Below are 19454 nucleotides of genomic sequence, written 5' to 3'. Positions count from 1 at the left end.
AAGGCTCACAACCATCTGTATAGTTACGGTGTACTCACATACGTAAAATAAATAAATAAATCTTTAAAAAAAATGCTCCCCAATAACTTCTGATTCGATAATTAAAGGCTTGTGCAGGAGAGAGAAGGCAGCAGGACTTGAGATGAGTGGGGGGGGGGGGTCTCTGCTAGGGACCAGGAGAAAGATAAAGGTAGGGGGAGGAGGAGGCTGTCACCATGAGGCAGGATGGACCTCGAGGATGGACCGTGAGCATGTGGCCAAGAGAAAATCACCCTAAGGACACACATGAGCAGAGCCAACGGAGCAAGTTTCTCCCCTTTGTGTAATCCCAGGACCAGGCTAGCCTCCATGTACAGAACTCCGCCTACCTCCGCCTACCTCCGCCTACCTCCGCCTACTAGGATCAAAGGTGTTCACCATTCTCCTTGGCTTAGACATTGTTTTCTAATGTCTGCAGTCTTTCAGAATTGTTTTGACATTACACAAATGACAACACTTCCTAGCGCTGCAAAGATGTGCTCATACCTGCCTCTAATTCCATCCTCTCTGTGTAGGAGAGGCAAGTGGAAACCCGAAGGCTTACACACCTCACCTCAGGCAGTCCTGCAGAGGAGGTCAGGCAAGTGCAGCATTAATAACCCTACACCTCTTAGGAGTGTGGCTGTGCTCCTGTGTAACCCTGGCTGGCTTCAGAAACAACAGCAACCCACACAAACCCGGCAGGTGTGGTGGCTCACAGGTGTGGGGGCTCACAGGTGTGGGGGCTCACAGGTGTGGAGGCTCACAGGTGTGGGGGCTCACAAGTGTGGGGGCTCACAAGTGTGGGGGCTCACAAGTATGGTGGCTCACAGGTGGCTCAAAGGTGTGGCAGCTCATGGATTATGCCTATAATCCCAATATTTGGGATGCTAAGCAGGAGGATTGCCACCTGATTGAGGTCACTGCAAGTTCCAGACCAGCCTGGGCTATAGATTAAGACCCAGTCTCAACTCCCCACCCAACAAAAAACAAAACACAAACAAACAAACAAACAACAACAACAACAAAATCAAGCCTACGATTCCAGGAGGTAGAGGCAAGGAGGAGGCTGCTTGGACCACAGTGAGTTTGAAGCTAAATAGGCTTTATAGGGAACTCCACCCAGCTAGGTTATATAGCAAGACCATCTGAGGGCTAAAGAGATATGACCCGGGTTTGATTCTCACTACCCTCTTCTAGCCTTCTTAGGCACTCCACACACACACACACACACACATATATATACACACACATACCATAATACATGTGGGCAAAATACCTATATACATTAAAAAATTTAAAGAAAGAAATGCTTAGTCATTTATATAAAACATTTACATTTTCCCTGGGGGATATATTAGTGCACATATAACCCTTTAAAAACTCTTAGAGGCCACTGATGGGGGCTCATGGCTTTAATCCCTGCATGCAGAAGGCAGAGGCAGACAGATCTTTATGAGTTGGCCAGCCTGGTGTACATAGTTCTAAGCCAACCAGGGATACGTAGAGATACCATGTCTCAAACAATAAAAACCTGTTATCGTTGGGTGATGGGATAACTCTGCAGACAAATGTGCTTGCTGTCAAGGGTGACAGTCTGGGTTCCACCCCAGAACACACATGGTAGAAGGAGGCAAGTTGTCCTCTGACTGCCACACGTACCCATGGCGTATACACAAGCCACCCCATCCTGAGTCCCCTACTAAATAAACATAAAAGAATTTATTAAAAAAAATTTATTGTGAGATGTTTGCCCAGGAGCATACAAAACAAATGCTTAGGGAATTACAAAAGAAAAGAAAAGGACATTATATAAAAGTGGGTATCCTTGTAACTACCGCCAACATCAGAACGTGGCGCATCTCAAGTCAATAAATTACACCAGGCTATAGATGTTGTCAGTGACAGAGGTCAGAACTTTGAATGCCAGCATTCGAAACACCCCAGGCTCTATGCCCAGTACAAAAAAAAATCTACTTCCAGAAATGTCAGCAAAAAAATGAAAACCAAAACCATCTAGGACCTTCACGGAAGCACGTCTACCGCACCTATACCCATCACCACATTGGCTGTCTACGGCCTGTGCCTAGTCCTCACTTCGTGGAACTGTTTGAGAGGGGTTAGGAGGTGTGGCCTTGTTGGGGGAAGTGGGTCACTTGGGGTGGGCTTTAAGGTTACAAAAAGCCCATGCCAGTCTCTCTCTCTCTCTCTCTCTCTCTCTCTCTGTCTGTCTCTCTCTCTCTCTCTCTGTATGTCTGGTAATCAGGATGTGAGCCTCTCAGCTACTGCTCAAGCACCATGCCCGTCTGCTTCCCACCATGATAATCATGGACTAAACTTCTAAAACTGGAAGCAAGCCCTGAGTTAAACGCTTTGTTCTATAAGAGTCGCCTTAGTCTGGCTGGGCAGTGGTGGCGCACACCTGTAATCCTAGTACCTGGGAGGCAGAGGCAGGTGGATTTCTGAGTTCAAGGCCAGCCTGGTCTACAGAGTGAGTTCCAGGACAGCCAGGGCTACACAGAGAAACGCTGTCTCAAAACAAACAAAAGAAAAAAAAAAGAGTTGCCTTAGTCACGGTGTCTCTTCACAGCAATAGAACAGTAACTAAGATAGATGCCCACGCAATGCCAAGAACTTGGGTCTTGCTTGGAGCTGGTGCATCCTATTTAATTTCTTCCTGGACCCTGGCTCCTTCCAAGAGAGTAAAAAGTAAACTTTGACTTAGGGACTCCTCTCCCATCTCTGTCCTCTGAGTCAACAGAGAGACCACCAGCTGTTCCGGCCTTTGGTCACCAAGCCAGAGGCGGCGCCACTTTGGGGCACACAGGCACAGTGGCACCTGTCTGTGCCTTCCTCAGCTGGGTGGTGTGGCCTCTTCCTGGGGCCTGGGAGGGAGCTTGGCCTCAGGCTGGTGGCAAAGAGCGAGGGTCCTCCCCTCAAGGAGCCAGAAGACAGGGAAGAGAGGCTGGCTGAAAACTGCATGGAACGTGTGCAGCGGCTGCGTGCGCGGCTCCAGGCTGTAGAAGGTGAGGCGGCCTGCGGTCAGGTTCAGATCCACGCCCAGGAGCCGTCCAGGCAGTCCACGCAGGCGCTGGGATTTGCCGTTGTGCCAGGCCTGGATACTGTCCTCCTGGATGCAGAGGCCCCAGGAGTGGGGTCCACGACCGATGTTATCTGTGTGGGTCCCCAGCTTTTGGCGTGATAGCTTTGGGTAGGTGACGCCCAGAGTGACGGAGTGATCAGAGGCACGTACCTCCCAGTAATGTCGTCCAGTCTGGAAACTCTGGGCACACTGTACCTGCCACAGCTCGAAGCTGCCTGACCTGGCTGGGCCCTGGGCCTGGAAATGGTGTGTCACCTGCTGGTCCTTGTGAGACAAGTGCAAATACTGGTTGGCAGTCTCTGGGTCAAAGGTCAGATTGCGATAATCTATTGGAGAGAGATGAACAGAGGTGGGCAAAGGTGCCATTTTCTCCTAGGGCATAGGATTACTGTGGCTCTGTCTATGAGCAGTTTAAATGTCTACCGGGCATACTGGGCTGAGCAGCAGGCACCATCTTACTGGTGGATTCCTCATGGTTCCCTCGGAGCTGGAATCCTCTACCTGCCCCATGTTACAAAGAGGGGAAACTGGGGCTCAGAGATTTAAGCTCACATCCTATATCCTATTAAGTGGAAGAACTAGGTCAGATTCCAGAATGTGACCTTTAACACTATGCTGGCCGCGTCCGCCTCAGGGCAGATGTGGACAAGGTTCACATTCGCTGCAGGGGTGCGGAGGTGGAGACAGGCCCAGGGAGGAAAGTGGACAGGACAGTCAGAGCAGCCCCCCATACATACCCAAGCATATGCATGCATTCATATACCGTCACGTGCACACAATTGTCACATGCACACACACAGGCATTGCGTCTCCTTACTCTGCCAGAGCTTCTTCCTCAGTGGACACACTGTGCTGGGGACTGGTGACAGGGGACTCAAGGCCTCTGAAGAACAAAGCAGAGGTAAGGGAGTGAGCAGGGGTCCCTGACTCCCGGCTTCTACCCAGTAGTGGGGGTGGGGGAGGGCCCAGAGGACAAGGACAAGTTAGTCTCACCCGCAGGGCCCACAGGGCCGGCATCGGCATCGGCAGCTCCGGCTGCGGCCTTGGGAAGGTCCTTCTCGTCAAGGAGGAGCTCACAGAGCGGACTAAGCAGCTGGTTCACATTGTTCAGCTGCTGCTCTTCATCCCATGGTGGAGAGGTCAGTGGCCTGAGGGACTCTATGGACTCAGGGAGCTGCTGTAATTCCTGAACCCCAGGGACAGAGGTCATGAGTGGCAGGCAGGGTGTGGAAGCAAGGCCCTCGCCCGCAGCCCTGATATCTGGTACCTGGAAGAAGATGGAATCATCCGCCTGCCCCAGGAGATCCTGGACACTGTGGTCATACTGAGACAGGGCCTTTAGGTGCTCAGTCAGCCGCTGTTTCTCACTCAGAATGCGGCCCAGCGCCTGATTCTTGGCTACCTCAATATCACTCAGTGTGGAGGCCTGCTGCTTCTCTAGCACCTGAAGCAGGCTACTGAATCTCCTGGAGACCGCCGAGGTCAGGGTGTAGGCAGAACTCTGCGTGGGCACAGGAGGAAGCTCAGTGGCCAGTCTCCACACCATGGGCAAGGCAGGCCAGGCCCTCAGACCCACTTGGCTTGAAGGGTGGGGACGTGGGGAGGAGCCGTTAGGACCCGTGGAACCTCTTCCCCACCGGGGCCTGGCTTCTTGGTCAACATCCCACTCCCCGGTGCTGGGAGGGATCTGCGGGGCAGCTCCCATCTGTTGCCTGCAGTCCAGGGACCAGATGGTGAGGCCAGACGGGAGCCCATGGTGAAGTACCTCAATCCGACTGCTTTGCTGCTGCAGCTCCTGAAGCTGTGTCTCTGCCTTGGTGACCTGTTGCCGGGTAACCAGTACTCTAGCCCTCAGCTGGTCCTGTGGCACCCATCCGGGGGGCGAGCAACAAAAGAGGGTTAGGATTGGTTATCACCTTCAAGCCGCCACCACCAATACAGGGGCTGGGTGTTCTTTCTCCTCATGGCCCTGACGGTAACTGCCTTGCAAAATGCCAAAGTTAGGTCAGAGTCCTGGGGGGCCTGGCTAGGGACCGTTCTCTCCATGGAGGAGGAATGTGGAAGTCTCAGGTCGAAGACCCCACTTCTGGTCTCACTCCTGTGCCTTGCAGGTTGAGTGACACAGGCAGACCTTCTTAGGTCCATAACCCCATCCCTATCCCAGGCAACAAAGGAGACCGGTAACTCTGGCTTACAGAGCCTGGGGCAGAAAGGGAGACTGGCCAGGGTTGTCTGACCAGTGACAAGTTCAGCTCCTCAGAGTCCAAAGGGAAGTCATTATTGTTATCCCTTGGAGAGTTGTCTTGCCTGGGGACCAGCATGTGCTGTTATAGGAGCTGGGACAGCATTCTCGTGCTTGAAGCCCATGCTTAGCCTGGTTAAGAGTCTCACGACCTGTTTTCACTCCTTCCAACGCCATTTTGAGTTTGAGTTGGGGCCCCTCATCATTGTTGCTCTGAGACAGGGTCTCATTGTGTAGCCCTGGCTGGCCTGGAACTTTCCATGTAGACCAACCTGATCTTAAACTTACAGAGCTCCATCCATTTCTGCCTCTAGAGTGGTAGGATTAAAGGCGGGCACCACCATGCCAGGGCAATCTCAGGTGTCTCAGTCCGTGCCCTCTGCCTCAAGACAGGGTCTCTTGTCGTTTTCCACTGTGTATGCCAGCCCTTGGGCATCCTGTGCCTCACACCCTTTCCTCCCAAGCACAATTCTGTCCCCTGGAGCAGGAGCCATGCGGCTGAGGTGTCCTCTGTGCCGTGGGCTTCTCACCGCCAATGCTGACTTTCGTACCCAGCTCTTTCCGGCACCCGTCCTGGGCAGCAGGCCTCAGCCTTCCTCCTTGGGGCTTCGGCAGACCCAGGGCTCACCCTTCAACCCCCTGAAACTCCCCTTCTTCCCTTCTGTCTCTGCCACTTACCCTTTGACCTTACCCTGGCCCTGTCACCGGCTCCAAGCATCTATCCTCATCCCCACTTTCCATCCCTCCCTGTTAGTCCTCCACAGGCCGCTAGGCTCCCTCCTCCCGCTAGGCTTCTCAGTCACTCTTCATGGGCCGCCACAGTGCCAATTCCGTGGTTACTTTTGCCTTTAACTGAAACCCCTCCGCAGCATGGAGCACCTGGAGAACTCTCCCTCCTGTAACTGCCTGTGCCCTGGCCGCCATCTCTGTAACTCTGTCAGGATGTAACCTCCGGCAGGACCTCCCTTGCCCAACACCTTTCCACTCCCTCTAGGGAACTTGGCTTTTTCCTTGCTCCCCGCCTCTCCTCCCAGCTCTCAGCAGATGCCTGTGGCCCCCTCCTCTGTGTGCCCCACTGCCTCCACACACTGCGTATCCCAAACCAGCCCCTCCCCACGCACCCTCAGCACACAGCCCAGTCTCCCGCAGACACCCCAGTCTTACTCTGTCCCCTGGGCACCTGCTCCCACTCATTTCTTTTGATTTGCAGCTGTGACCCCCTTCCTCTTATCCCTCACCCCTTACCCTCTCCACACCCCAGCTGGTGCTCAGACTCCAGAAAGCGGAAATCTGGTAACACCATTGCCCTGTCTCAAGCTTTCAAAGCTCTGCACATCCCGGGAGGAAGAGTCACGCCCACCATGCAGCCCGTCATGGTCTGGTCCCCAGTGACCTGGAAAGCCTGTTTATAGATCTTGGGAGCTTGTCCCCTGCCCATCATCTCTGCTCCTAGGTACTTGTCACTGCATCCTCTTTGGCTGGCACTTCCTCACCCCTGAGGAGTCACCTAAAGAGCACCTCTAGGGGCTGGAGAGATGGCTCAGCGGGTAAGAGCACTGACTGCCCTTCCAAAGGTCATGAGTTCGAATCCCAGCATCCACATGGTGGCTCACAACCATCCACAAAGAGATCTGACACCTACAGTGTACTTACATATAATAAATAAATAACTATTTAAAAAAAAAAAAGAACACCTCTCACTCTTACGCAGGCTGGAGCTGCTGTCTCTATAGAATGAAACTTTCATGGTTTGTTGAGACTATCTGACCCTTGAGTACATCTTCAGTTTCTGAAGGCCAGAAAGCACACTTACTGAATGCTGGCCACCTTAGCGAACGGGGCTGCCAGCCCTGGCCTAACACTTTCAGAGGACCTGAGGAGAGCTGCGTGGCAGTCAGGTGCACACGTCCCCTGGGTTCCTCTGGGAACCCGCAGCCTTCTGCAGCAGCCCCTGGCCCTGGCCACCAACAGTCCCCGCCCTCCGGGAGGGAGGCTCCGCCCGCACCTCGCGCACGCGGCGTTCCACGTCCAGCAGCGCCCGCTCGTGGTGGCTGCAGCTGTGCACCGTGCACGCGCTGCACACGCAGAGCCCCTCCGTGCGACAGAAGAACTCGAGCGGCCTCCCGTGGCGCGGGCAGCGAGCCTTGGGGCCTGTGGCGGACTCCGGGCGCGGGATGGCAGCGGGCAGCGCCTTCAGCAAGGTGCTCAGTGCCACGTTGCGGGACAGCCTGGCGCCCTCGGGGAAGGGCTGGCGACACTCGGGACAGGTCTTATCGCAGCGGCGCCACGAATCCTGGATGCAGTTCCCGCAGAAGCTGTGCCCGCAGGGCAGCGTCACCGGGTCCCGGTAGCGACACAGGCAGATGGAGCAAGTCACCTCCTCCAGCAGCTGAGCGGCCATGGCGGAAGCGAGGCCCGGTGCGCAGACCTCTTAAAGGGGACCGAGGCTACCGGTGCGACTGCTAGGGAAGGGCGGAAAGACAGTTCAGGAAGTCGCGGCAGTGCGCAGGGCTCCGGGACGCTGCACTCTGGTGGCCTAGAACGTTCCTTGGCAGGGACCCAAGTCACCCTTACCCGCCTCTGACGCACTGGCAGCTGGGGCACGCTCACTGCAGTTCACCCGGATACTTCTATGTTCCTTCTCTAGACCCTTATCTCCGCTCCTCTGAGGATCTGGCCTTAGAGGCTTGGACCGCCACCAGGCCCAGGGCTCTCAGTTGTTTGTGGCATGTTTTCCAGGACAGTGAAAGTGGGAGCGAGGGTTGTTTGGCATGGAGCCTGGTAATGCTTGGTAAAAGCGCCTCACCAGGACCGTGGGATTTTTGCAGGAACAGGATTTTAGGCATTGGGGTCAGTCTCGAGACCCCTGATATGTACTTTTGGTTCTTAATAATAATGACATGGAGCTGGGTGGTGGTGGCGCACGCCTGTAATCCCAGCACTCTGGGAGGCAGAGGCAGGCGGATTTCTGAGTTCGAGGCCAGCTTGGTCTACAGAGTGAGCTCCAGGACAGCCAGGGCTACACAGAGAAACCCTGTCTCGAAAAAACCAAATCCAAAAAAAAAAAAAAACCAAATAATAATGACATATAAATTTCTGGTTACTAAAACCCATTTAACCTTTTAAGAGTTCTCTTATCCTTTATTCGATAAGGTCTCACTAGGCAGCTCCTAGTGGCCTGTGGACTCTGGCTCCAGCTACCTGAATAAAACACCCTTTAGACACACCAGAAGAGGGCATCAGATCCCACTACAGATAGTGAGCCACCATGTGGTTGCTGGGATTTGAATTCAGGACCTCTGGAAAAGCAGACAGTGCTCTTAACTGCTGAGCCATCTCTCCAGCCCAACATCTCCCTTTTCAAAGGCCCTCCTCCTAAGTCACCAGCCTAGCCTTTGCCTGGTTTTCCAGCTGTTTTCGCACCCCATTTCTAGGGTGATGGGATGGTTTGTATATGCGTGGTCCAGGGAGTGGCACTATTCAGAGGCTGTGGCTCTAAATGTTGGAGGTGTGTCACTGGTGTGGGCTTTAAGACCCTCACCCTAGCTGCCTGGAAGTCAGTCTTCTCCTAGCAGCTTTCCGATGAAGATGTAGAACTCTCAGCTCCTCCTGCACTATGCCTACCTGGATGTTGCCATGTTCCTGCCTTGATACTGGACTGAACCTCAGAACCTGTAAGCCAGCCGCAATTAAATGTTGTTCTTTATAAGAGTTGCCTTGGTCATGGTGTCTGTTCACAGCAGTAAAACTCTAAGACAGGTGACTATCATCTCCTCTACAGCTGAGCAGAGGAGATGGGGGTCCTGGGGTCCCAGCAGGCTGTATGAATCAGATCATGTTTTCTACCCGAGCAGGCAGAACTGGCTTGTTTCTACAAGGTCTACCCTTTGGCACAGGAAAGAGTAGCCTCACAGTGGGGGCTCCAGGCCTTGGCTGGAGCTGAGGTCCCAAACACACTGCTGCTAGGTCTGACAGGGTTACCCAAGGCCAGGGGCAGGTCTGCCTCCCGGAGGAAGCAGTCTTTCACAAAGATTACAGGCTGGTTCATTTTTATACATATCCCCAGCTACCGGGCCGCGGGGCACCCTCCTCTCACCCATAGAGCACTATAGGGTCACTAAAAGGGTTCTGGGTGTCCGTAGGTGCATACATACTGGCATCAGGGAAAAAGTATTTTATTCATGTATAATCGAAACACCTTCACTACAAGCCCCTAGGTCTGCTGGGAGGGGCCAGCACGGGACTGTCTCAGTTGGCTGCAGATGGCTCTCTCCTGGTGTGCCCTTCCAGCTGTGCCAGTTCACCCTCTGAGATGAATGTACTGTGTCTCTCAGTAGATTCCATAGGTGGGCTCATGACTGTCCCTGTATCGGTCCAGGTAGCGTAGGGGCTGCTGGTGGGGGAAGCGCTTCTGTTTGGGGTGGTAAGGGGGTGGCCGTACAAATTCAAACACAGGTTCCTGCATGTCTGCAAGAAGAGTAAGGGGACAGGGGTGGACTCCTGCTGACCTGGGCCGCCTTCCTTGGAGTGAGGCTGGAGTTCTGCCAGGGACTTCCCACCTTGCTTTCAAAGGCCACCTCCTGGCACGGCAGACCACGGCCTGACCGCCAAGCCCTTACCTAGAAGCTGGTGGAAGGTGTGGGTGACAGAGTCGTCCCAGCGGCACTGGAAGAAAGCCAGACCAGCTGGAGTCATGGCTTCCTGGTGTTTCTTGTAGAAATCAAAAGTGCGGAAGGTCCTCTGAGCCAGCTGGTAGCTGTGGAGAGGGGCAGCGTCTGAGAGGGAGCACAGCAGGCAATCCTGGGAAGCCCCTGCAGTGCCCCCAGCACGCGGAACTGCTGCTGCGCAAGACCATACCAGGAGGAGGAAGAGCCACCTTCCCAGAGAGCAGGCTTGAGGCTCGGGACAAACGGTGCGGCTTACCAGGGTGAGGGACGGGTGTCATCGGAGAAGTTGATTGGCTTGTCCTGCTTGAAGAGCAAGAAGGCGAAGCGGTGGAGGCCAGAGCCTCGGGCGGGGAAGGGGGGCAGGTAGGGGCAGGTCTCCTGTCCTTCAGCCACCCTGCTGCTTGGGATGTTGGTGCTGGGTGGAGGAAAATACCCATTAGTGGCCATGTCAGCAAGATGGTAGGGGAACCCCAGTGTGGCACCCACAGGCAGCCACGCCCAGGGCCAGACCCTGAACACTCCTGCATTTGATGCCCACAAGCCAACCTCCAGGACCTCAGGGGCATGCTGCAAACAGACTAGGGGGCAGTGGTGGTTTGGAAACCAGAGAGGGGCTGGACATGGCTCAGTGGCTAAGAGAACTGACTACTCCTTCAGGGGACCTGGGTTCCATTTCTAGCGCCGACGTGGAAGCTCACAACCACCTGCAATTCCCCGGGAACCCAGAGCCACGGGCACAGGCACGCATGTGGTACACATGTAAAAAACACTTCTACATATGGAATATTTGTTTTGTTTTTCGAGACAGGGTTTTTCTGTGTAGCGTTTGCTGTCCTGGAACGCACTCTGTAGCCCAGGCTGGCCTGAAACTCATAGAGAGCCGTCTGCCTGTCTCTAACTCCCAAGTGCTGGGACTAAAGGCACCATGTACAGTGTACGTGTACATCACCTCCGACTGAGAGAATAACATTAAATCTGAAATAAGAAGAAAAGACTGGGCTTGGGACCGTCTGCATTCACTGGCCTCTGTTAAACAAAGCCCTCTGGCTGGAGGAGCGGCTGGCTCTCTCCACGTGGGAAGCAGACACTGGCCATCATTTAGGTCAGGAAGCCACACCTCCTTTGGCTGCTTCTCTCTCGTGTTGTAGAGCCTGATGCTGCCCGTGCTGCTGCAGCCACTGTACCCCCTCACCTGCCATGACCCCGAGAACCCTGCTAAATACGTTAGTTGCTGTAGCTGAGGGGGGGGGGCAGGGGGAGCCTCACAAAGCTCAGGGCACCTGTGTGACCTCTGCCCCCCTCCCCCAGGTACTCATAGCTGAAGCCACCAAGGACTGCTCAGGGGAGCAACACCCACGGGTCCAGTGTCTGGAGGTGCTGGTGCTACCATGAGCTGCTCTTGGTCCTTTTCTTTTTTTCTTTTAAATATGGAACGCTTCATGAATTTGCGTGTCATCCTTGCACAGAGGCCATGCTAATCTTCTCTGTATCATTCCAATTTTAGTATATGTGCTGCCGAAGCGAGCACTCCAGGTCCTTTTCTCCACTGTCTCTCTCTCTCTCTCTCTCTCTCTCACACACACACACACACACACACACACACACACACCCCACAGCGTGCACGCACGCATCTCAGAGCAATGAAGAGGCCTGTGAGGACTGGTCAGGGCTTACTGCGTGGGTGTTTGTTTGTTTGTTTGTTTTTTAACTGCACTTTTTTTTTTTTTTTAAGACTGGGCCCCATTTTGTTGTAACTTCAAACTCATAGAACAGAGATCTGCTTGCCTATGCCTCCAGGGTGCTGGGATTAAAGGAAGGCATCCAACACCACACTGGCTTCTGCCATTTTCTCCTGTACTGGCTTAAGTACATTCTTGAATCCCAGGGCCTGCCATCTCCAGGCAGGTCTCTAGGATGACCCAGCTGGCTTCCCGTCCCGATACTCACAGCAGCCAGTGAACATACTCAGCATCTGGCTCCAGCAGGTGTCCGTCTGCACAGAAACACAGATAACCACAGATAGCCAGAGCTGAAGCATGCCACCCTGCCCAGATCCCAGAGTTCTTGGCTCAGGAGAGGGAGAAGTGGGAGGCCGGAGGCCAGGTGACCCCCATACACCTACCCAAGTTGATGAATAGCAACGTCCACAAGGAATCCTTGTCTGCCTCATAGGTCACCTCTGGGGCCTGGGAAGCCTAAGAGGGAGAGATCACGCGAGCGCTCACCCTGGCCAGGGTGCGGCTTCTCTGCAGAGGGCTGGAGCTTACAGGTGCCCTGGAGAAAGGGGTGTGCACCCCGATTCAAACCAGGACCCCGACAGCTCCTCACACGTGACAGGATAAGAGATGTCTACAAAGCCTGCTGAACTGCTGCCGAGCTGCTGTGCTCAGAGCTGAACTATAAGGACCATGTGCCAAGAGATATGGTCTGGGAGGCCACGGCAGTGGCTGGTAACAGAACAGGCACTGAGGGCTCTTTCGTGATTGTGATTTTTAGCAAGTCACAGACAATAACAAAACCTCAAGCCCAGACCCTGTGATGCTGTGACAAGGACGGGAGAAGGGCCCAGAGACAGTACCTCAGTTGGAGTCACTTCATTGCCATGATACACCGGGATCAGGTCCTCATCTCCCACGGCATAAGCCACGTGTAGGGGGACCCAGGGCACGAAAGTGGCACCGTGGAACAGGTCTCGGTAGAGGCCATAGTACTCAGCCAGACGCTGCTTGTGGTAGGGTCCACACGTCCTCTCCCACTCGGCCCGCACTGCCTCCAGTGGGATGCTAGCTGGGAAGGAACAGCATTGTTCGGATACGGCCTGCAGAGGCTGCACCAGGGGGCCCCTCCTCTGGGAGGCTCACCCGTGCGCAGGCGCGCTGCCCGCTCTTCTTCCACGTTGGCACGAAGCTCCCGGAGAATGTGTTTGCGCTCCAGGAGCTTCTGGGTCCGCCTGACTCTGGGTGGAGGCAGCCCAATGTCAACCTTGTCTTTGGGATCTAGAGAAGTAAGACATGCTGGGGTAAGCAGTCAGATCTTCACTTTAGATTTGAGGCCTTAAATGTGTGTGTGGTTGTGTGATGTCCGTCTGTGTGGATGCAAGAGATTGAAGTGTTTTGCTCCAATGCCCTTCATTCCACACTGCCCCCACCTCCCCAAACAGGGTAGTCCTGGCTGTCCTGGAACCCACTCTGTAGACCAGGCTGGCCTTGAACTCAAGAGATCTGCCTGCCTCTGCATCTGGAGTGCTGGGATTAAAGGTGTGTGCGTGTGGGAGCTGGAGAGATGGCTCAGCAGTTAAGAGCACTGACTGCTCATCAAGAGGTCCCGAGTTCAATTCCAAGCAACCAAATGGTGGCTCAGAGACATCTGTGATGGGATGGAATCTATAATCTGGCCCTCAGTGTTGCCCCCCACCCCCAGCCCCCACAGGACCTCTCTCATTAAAGCTGTAACTTGATGATTGGTTAGACTGGCTGGTCAAAGTGCTCCAAAGATCTGCATATTAGGCTGCTCCTTGTGGGGCACGTGGAACGGTGGTCTCAGATCTCATATCTGAGACCGTAGGTGTTTCATCTGCTCCTGACCTGGTTCCTGGAGTATGTGGACCCTCCAAATTGGCAGTTAGTCACATAGCACAGAACACAGTTCCCTATGCTAATCTAGATGGGCTGGCCCAAGGTTTTAGACAATGAAACTTTCTGGACATTCCTCCCTACAAAAGGTGTTTAATCTCTGGTCCACCCTGAGTAAGCTGTATGCAGCCATTTTCACCTCAACTGTAAGGACAAGCCTTTGTCATGCAGAGCTGCACCACCTAAGTATCTCACAGAAGGCCCTCAGCGCTCGAACACTCGCCCTCAGATAAGCAGGAGATTCCCCTCCCAGCCCCCTCAACCCCAAGCTTATCGCCCTCGAGGTCCCTTGGTCACAAGTTTGGGAACCCCGTCCTTGCCTCAGCCTGCCTCATTTCTCACCCAGGCTGGGTAACTTAGGCTACGTTTGTAGCCTAACACCTCCCGTTCTGTCTGCCTGAGCAGAGTTCACATACTCCAGTGTTGAGGCGGAACGGAGAACCACAACCCCAGCACTGGGGTCAGAAGCAGACACTATACCTGGCTTCTATGTGGATATGGGCGGGCCTAAGGCAGGTCCTAATGCTCTGACTGGTCCAACCCCCTGGCTCCAAATCAATAGGCTGTTGAGCAGCCTGTCTTTATCTAGTTCTGTCATCCTGCCACTCCAGGAAAGGATGGAACTATTCCCTTGACCCACGAAGCTAACCTGTGCAACATGCTTCCCAGAACTAAATAGAATTCAGCTATTAAGCAAATCACATATAAGGTAAAACTATGGCATCTGGACCTGAGACTGGGTCACAGCATGGGAAACTGAGGCAGATGGACTTCCTAACTGGTTATCAGACTCACCTTTAAAATGACTCAAAAGGTGCTGGACTAAGGAAGTTTGTTGTTGTGTATTGTAATGCTAAATATTGGCCCTGGGTGTCCCCAGGGAGGGTTCTCACATAGATCCTAGACACAAGTGATGCTATGTAACCTTGCACCACAAGTTATCCCTGATTGGTGAATAATGATGCCTACAGCTGGGCAGAAGAGACACAGGTGGGATTTTGGTTCCTGGGCTGGGCGTCTGAGGTGGGGACTAAGAGGGAGAGAGAGAGGTACACAGAGAAGACACCATGGTGTAAGGGATCACAGTCAGTGAAAACTGGTTATGAGGGCTGTCCAGCTGGAGTAAGAGTAACCAAGAAGAAATGTGGCAAGTCGTATCTCGGGGTTTCTGGCAGGGAAGGAGAGAGTAGACACGGGCCCAGCTCCAGTGCTTCTTGAGGCTTTGTGTCTAGGATCTGGGAACTGAATGGTCAAAGGTGGGTAGGAACCCCTGACTGAGATTAAGTAATTATAACACCTGGCAGTGGTGGCACACACTTTTAATCCCAGCACTCAGGAGGCAGAGGCAGGCAGATCTCTGAGTCCGAGGGCAGCCTAGCCTACATACAGTGTGGGTTCCAGGACAGGCAGGGCTATACAGAAAAACCCTGTCTTAACAACAACAACAACAACAAACAGAAAGAAAGAAAGAAAGAAAGAAAGGAAGAAAGAAAGAAAGAAAGGAAAGAAAGAAAGAAAGAAAGAGAGAAAGAGAGAAAAGAAAGAAAAGGAAAGAAAGAAAGAAAGAAAGAAAGAAAGAAAGAAAGAAAGAAAGAAAGAAAGAAAGAAAGAAAGAAAGAAGTGACTCAAAGGTGGTTATGAACACACACCTAAGTCTTGGGTAGAATTAGTAATAGTTTCAGGCAGATTTAAGGAAATGGGACTCCAGCTGGTGGCAAACGCTTTTAATTCCAGAACTTGGAAGGCAGAGGCAGGTGGATCTATGGATTGAGGCCAGCCTGGTCTATATAGTGAGACCCGAGCCTCTAGCCAGGCCTTGGTGGTTCACAGCTGCAATCCCAGTAACTGGGAGGCAGAACAGGGCAATCAGAGTCAGCTTCAGTTACATAGTGAGTTCAAGGCCACCCTGGGCTAAGACCCTATCTCAAACAACAAAAACCAAAAAGCAAAGCAATGCATCTTTTACTCCATACTATTACTCCATCCCTGAGACAGGGTTTTACCGTGTAGCTCTGATTGTCTTGGAACTCACGGTGTCAAGAGCTCTTAAGTCAAGAGCTCCACTTGCCTCTGCCTTGGTTAAGGCTGCGATTAAGTGCATGGGCCTCCACCACCTGGCTGAGTCTCAGTTTTACAGACAGATTAAACCATGCATATGTCATTTGGCCGTTTAGATTCAGAACTACATGTCTGGGGGGCAAGCAGGTCCTCCTCGTTCCGGGGCACACAGGGACCAAGCTGGGGGAGAATACGCTAGCGGGTCTCCGGCCCGCCCAGCTCCGAGCCCGTCGCCCCCGCACCTGTCTCCTTCATGAAATGCTCGCGGTAGGTCCGCCACCAGTGCGGGGCGCGCGCCTCCTGCTCCGCCCGGCGGCGGTACCGCTCGAAGCTCCGGTACTTCTCCAGCCGCTCCAGGTTGCTCACGTCAATGTCCTCATTGGGCATGGGCCCGAGCGGGGCTGTCCGGCGGCTGAGGGAGGCTGCGGGCACAGACGGGGGCGTCACGCCGGCTCAGGGCCGCGACTGGAGCTACAGAGGCCCAAGAGCTCCACAACCCACACCACTCACCCGAGGTGCTGAAGCCCCGGCATCTCCCAATTCCGAAAAACGCCGCACGCCACCAGGGGGCCGCCATCTTTCTCCCAGGTCGCCAAAGACGCCCGTAGGACCCAGACAGAGGTGGCCGGAGAGAAGCCTGCGCGCCCCGCGGGAGGCTCCGCCCCGCGGCCTCAAGCTCCGGACGTAATTCTGAAAGCCCCGGGACTTTCTTCCCACTAGAGTAAAGCCTAAGAGGTGCAGGCCGGGAAGATGCCTGTTGGACAGCGCGGGGCCTAGAACTGCCACTAGGGAGCACTAATGTCGCTCCAAGAACAACTATGGGTTTTGACCCCAGGGATCTCACTCAGCTTCCTCTGCCCCTGACACTGGGACTGATGGAGGAGGATCCTGGAGTCAGACTTGGGAATAAAACAGGTAATAATAGTGCTGGCTTCATCATAGGTCTATTAGGAGGATTTGCACCTTGGTGTATCTGTTCTCTCTCTCTCTCTCTCTCTCTCTCTCTCTCTCTCTCTCTCTCTCTGGTTTTTTTTGGATTTGGTTTTTTCGAGAAAGGGTGGTTTTTTTCGAGAAAGCCGTGGCTGTCCTGGAGCTCACTCTATAGACCAGGCTGGCCTCGAACTCAGAAATCCGCCTGCCTCTGCCTCCCAGAGTGCTGGGATTACAGGCATGTGCCACCACGCCCTGCAGTGGCTGTTATCTCTTGATCATCTCCAATTTATAGTTCTAATGATCTCTACTGCTTTTGTCCCAACCTCAGCCTTTCTGCCCTAGAACCCAAGTTTCCAGTATAGCATGGCTTTACTCCCTCATCTTCTCTGCAGCTCACAGGGTGTCTGCAGTGCTGTTGTGTCTTTTCCCTCTGTGACCGGCCTGTCCCTTCCCTCCAGGAAGTCCTGACATCCCAAATCCAGGCTGATGACGACTGGCTAGTTGTTCTGCTAGCAGAAGTCTGACCCTCGAGTTCACAGTGAAATGCAGTGAGGTCTCTATATCCAGCAGAAATGGCCACAGCTTAAATCCCACAGCTCCCAGCGGGCTAAGCCTTTCACCATCACTTCTAATTCCTCCAGTAGTGAGAAGCGTGTGGGAGCTCACAGGTCAGGGCACCAGAGCCGTGCCTTGAGGTGATGCGCATTGAAGGGTTCTTGCGGAATGTCGGGGAACTGAACACTGGCAGCGTGCTTATACGGTCTCACCTGTGGGTCATCCTTTCGTCTCTGCACCCTCCTGTATGAACCTCTGCAGCTCCTCACTCTGCCCTTGGACCGCTGAGGCGGCCCAGTGTCGCCACGAGTGGGTGGAGGCTCACTGCTCGGCCGGCAGCTTGTTCTTCCTTCTGATCCTCCCCGTCTGGGAAGCTCTGAAGAGAGGGGCTTGCTTGTAGTTCGGCTGTTTGAGAGACCTAACAAGGACTCACACATGTCCTGCCTGGAAGCAATGGCTTCAACAATATTAACTTGAAATGAGCTAGGGTTTTACTATATATCCCTACCTACCTTGGCACTTATTTTGTAGTATGGCTAGCCTTGAACTCCTAACAATCCTTTTTATTCCTTTTTTGTATATTACATCCCAACCCCCAGTTTCCCCTTCCTCCCAGTCTCCCTGCCCCGATCCACCCCTCTTCCCCAGGTCTCCCGAATGCTGGGATTACAGGTATGGAGTGGCACCACCTTGTCCCATGGCAGAGATTCCAGTTCCTCTTCACATCCTCCTGACACGTGTCAAGGTCCCTGGAGGCACTTCCGGTGCCCCTCATGCTGTCAAGTGCAGTTCTGCCCTCTGCCCCTTCCCCTGCTTGGCAGTCTTCTGACACACTCACCCTTGCTCTCTCTGGATCCTTGATCACAGTCTCAATGGGTTTTCAAATTGGTTTTTGAGACAGAGTTTCTCTGTGTAGCCTGGTTGTCCTGGAACTTGCTCCGTAGAGCAGGCTGGCTTTGAACTCAGATCTGCTTGCCTCTGTTGCTTAGTGCTGGTATTGAAGGCATACATGACTACTGCCCGGCATCATTTATTCTTTTTATGAGACAAAGTCTTTCAGTGCAGTGCAGACTCTCCCGACCCTCAAGCCTCCAGCCAGCCTCCCGAGAGCTGGGATTTCATGTGTCGCTAGCAGAGCCAGCTAAGCTCAGACTCTGCATGAGCTTCCTTCATCACTCAGGAAGATCAAGGTTTGGGGGAGTTGCCACACCAACCAACCCCAGTAGAATCTGTGTGACAAGCTCCACAGACTGAGGTGATAGACTTCAAAAGAAGGAGGTCTCCTGGAAACGGTTGTGGAACTCCTGGCCGGAGCAAAAATATTGAGCCATAGTTCTCATGGCAACTTATCTGTTTTGTTTTCTTCCTTTTCTTATTTACATGTTCCTGTCAGCCTAGGCCAAGATCTTAAGCAAGAATAATGGGTAAGAAACCATCCCTTGAGATGGGGTCACTAACATGACCTTTATCTCTGGGGAAACCAACGCTTTACTTTATAAATCATTTACAAAATTATATAATAGTATTATGATAGATAAAAACTTTCCCAACAATAAAATTTCATAAGGCTGCATGTGTGTCATCAAAGGTGGGCTTTGGTATATGGTAAAGAAAGCCTTAAATAGAATTGAAATAGTTATGTGTTGAAGATTTATAAAAAATAAATCAGGCATTAGATGTTAAACAATCATTGACCATAAAGATTTATTAACCTTCTCTTGGAAATATGCCACTAGCCTAGGATGACTGCCCCACTGAACACATCCTTTCAAAGTTGTTTACACTTCAATGATTTCTATTAACAATCATGTCACCTGTTCTGTTTGTGATCCACTGATCATCTTTTCAGAGTTGTAACGCTTGGATGATTTTGTGCTTTACTGTGCCAAATGATAATGATAGTATTTGTGATTGCTTCACTGAAAACATTTTCTAAGAGTTTGTTTTTTTAATGTATTAAAAATCCCTGCTTGAGAGCTGTAAAATACACTGATTCAAACTGCCTGTGTTTGTTTCTGTTTGTCACCGTCCAATCCTCACCCACCTGGACTTCGGGGACCCTCATTCTAGGGACCCCGATACCCACCTGGGGTGGTCTGATACAGGGAGTCTCTTCCCATGTGCTGGGAGTCACCCACTTTCCCTTTGGGAGATGGCAAACATGCAGGGTGGCCCCATAATGCCAGCTGATCCTTTAGACCCACAATTCTCTGTATAGGTCTGACTTGGGACAGTTTATGTGTTAG

General features: G+C 52.9%; 2 protein-coding genes, 1 long non-coding RNA gene and 1 other non-coding gene across 4 annotated transcripts; 1 reads left to right on the top strand and 3 right to left on the bottom strand.

Annotated features, from left to right (window-relative positions):
* Window positions 1-1739: 1739 nt before the first annotated feature.
* Trim65 (tripartite motif containing 65) lies at window positions 1740-8380 on the bottom strand. Its single transcript, XM_052197425.1, has 6 exons — window positions 7369-8380; window positions 4887-4982; window positions 4389-4622; window positions 4115-4307; window positions 3939-4004; window positions 1740-3447 (listed from the first exon to the last, which is right to left on the bottom strand). Exons 1-6 carry the CDS (start codon window positions 7762-7764, stop codon window positions 2873-2875), a joined length of 1560 nt encoding a protein of 519 aa, XP_052053385.1. The 5' UTR covers window positions 7765-8380; the 3' UTR covers window positions 1740-2872.
* A 1142-nt stretch (window positions 8381-9522) lies between these two features.
* On the bottom strand, window positions 9523-16359 carry Mrpl38 (mitochondrial ribosomal protein L38). Its single transcript, XM_052197426.1, has 9 exons — window positions 16231-16359; window positions 15963-16142; window positions 12892-13026; window positions 12609-12817; window positions 12153-12225; window positions 11978-12023; window positions 10287-10445; window positions 9983-10119; window positions 9523-9830 (listed from the first exon to the last, which is right to left on the bottom strand). The coding sequence occupies exons 1-9, from the start codon at window positions 16295-16297 to the stop codon at window positions 9694-9696; spliced, it is 1143 nt and encodes a 380-aa protein (XP_052053386.1). The 5' UTR covers window positions 16298-16359; the 3' UTR covers window positions 9523-9693.
* On the bottom strand, window positions 11452-11558 carry LOC127695771 (U6 spliceosomal RNA). The gene has a single exon (XR_007980118.1). It is a non-coding gene; the product is annotated as a U6 spliceosomal RNA (small nuclear RNA).
* LOC127695351 (uncharacterized) lies at window positions 16320-19212 on the top strand. The gene is made up of 2 exons (XR_007979968.1): window positions 16320-16635; window positions 17112-19212. It is a non-coding gene; the product is annotated as an uncharacterized LOC127695351 (long non-coding RNA).
* Window positions 19213-19454: the final 242 nt, after the last annotated feature.

The sequence above is a fragment of the Apodemus sylvaticus genome, chromosome 10 (assembly GCF_947179515.1).
Source record: "Apodemus sylvaticus chromosome 10, mApoSyl1.1, whole genome shotgun sequence".
NCBI lineage: Eukaryota > Metazoa > Chordata > Mammalia > Rodentia > Muridae > Apodemus > Apodemus sylvaticus.
This window is presented reverse-complemented; position numbering and strand designations above follow the sequence as displayed.

Coding starts and splice junctions, on each gene's coding strand:
- Trim65 (XM_052197425.1), bottom strand. CDS start 7,764: ATGGCCGCTCAGCTGCTGGAGGAGGTGACTTGCTCCATCTGCCTGTGT. Junction 4,623..4,886: donor AGCAAAGCAGTCGGATTGAG/GTACTTCACCAT, acceptor GTGCCCACGCAG/AGTTCTGCCTACACCCTGAC. Junction 4,005..4,114: donor CGGCCCTGTGGGCCCTGCGG/GTGAGACTAACT, acceptor TTTGTTCTTCAG/AGGCCTTGAGTCCCCTGTCA.
- Mrpl38 (XM_052197426.1), bottom strand. CDS start 16,297: ATGGCGGCCCCCTGGTGGCGTGCGGCGTTTTTCGGAATTGGGAGATGC. Junction 12,226..12,608: donor ATGAAGTGACTCCAACTGAG/GTACTGTCTCTG, acceptor TCTCCCTCTTAG/GCTTCCCAGGCCCCAGAGGT. Junction 12,024..12,152: donor GTTGCTATTCATCAACTTGG/GTAGGTGTATGG, acceptor GTTTCTGTGCAG/ACGGACACCTGCTGGAGCCA.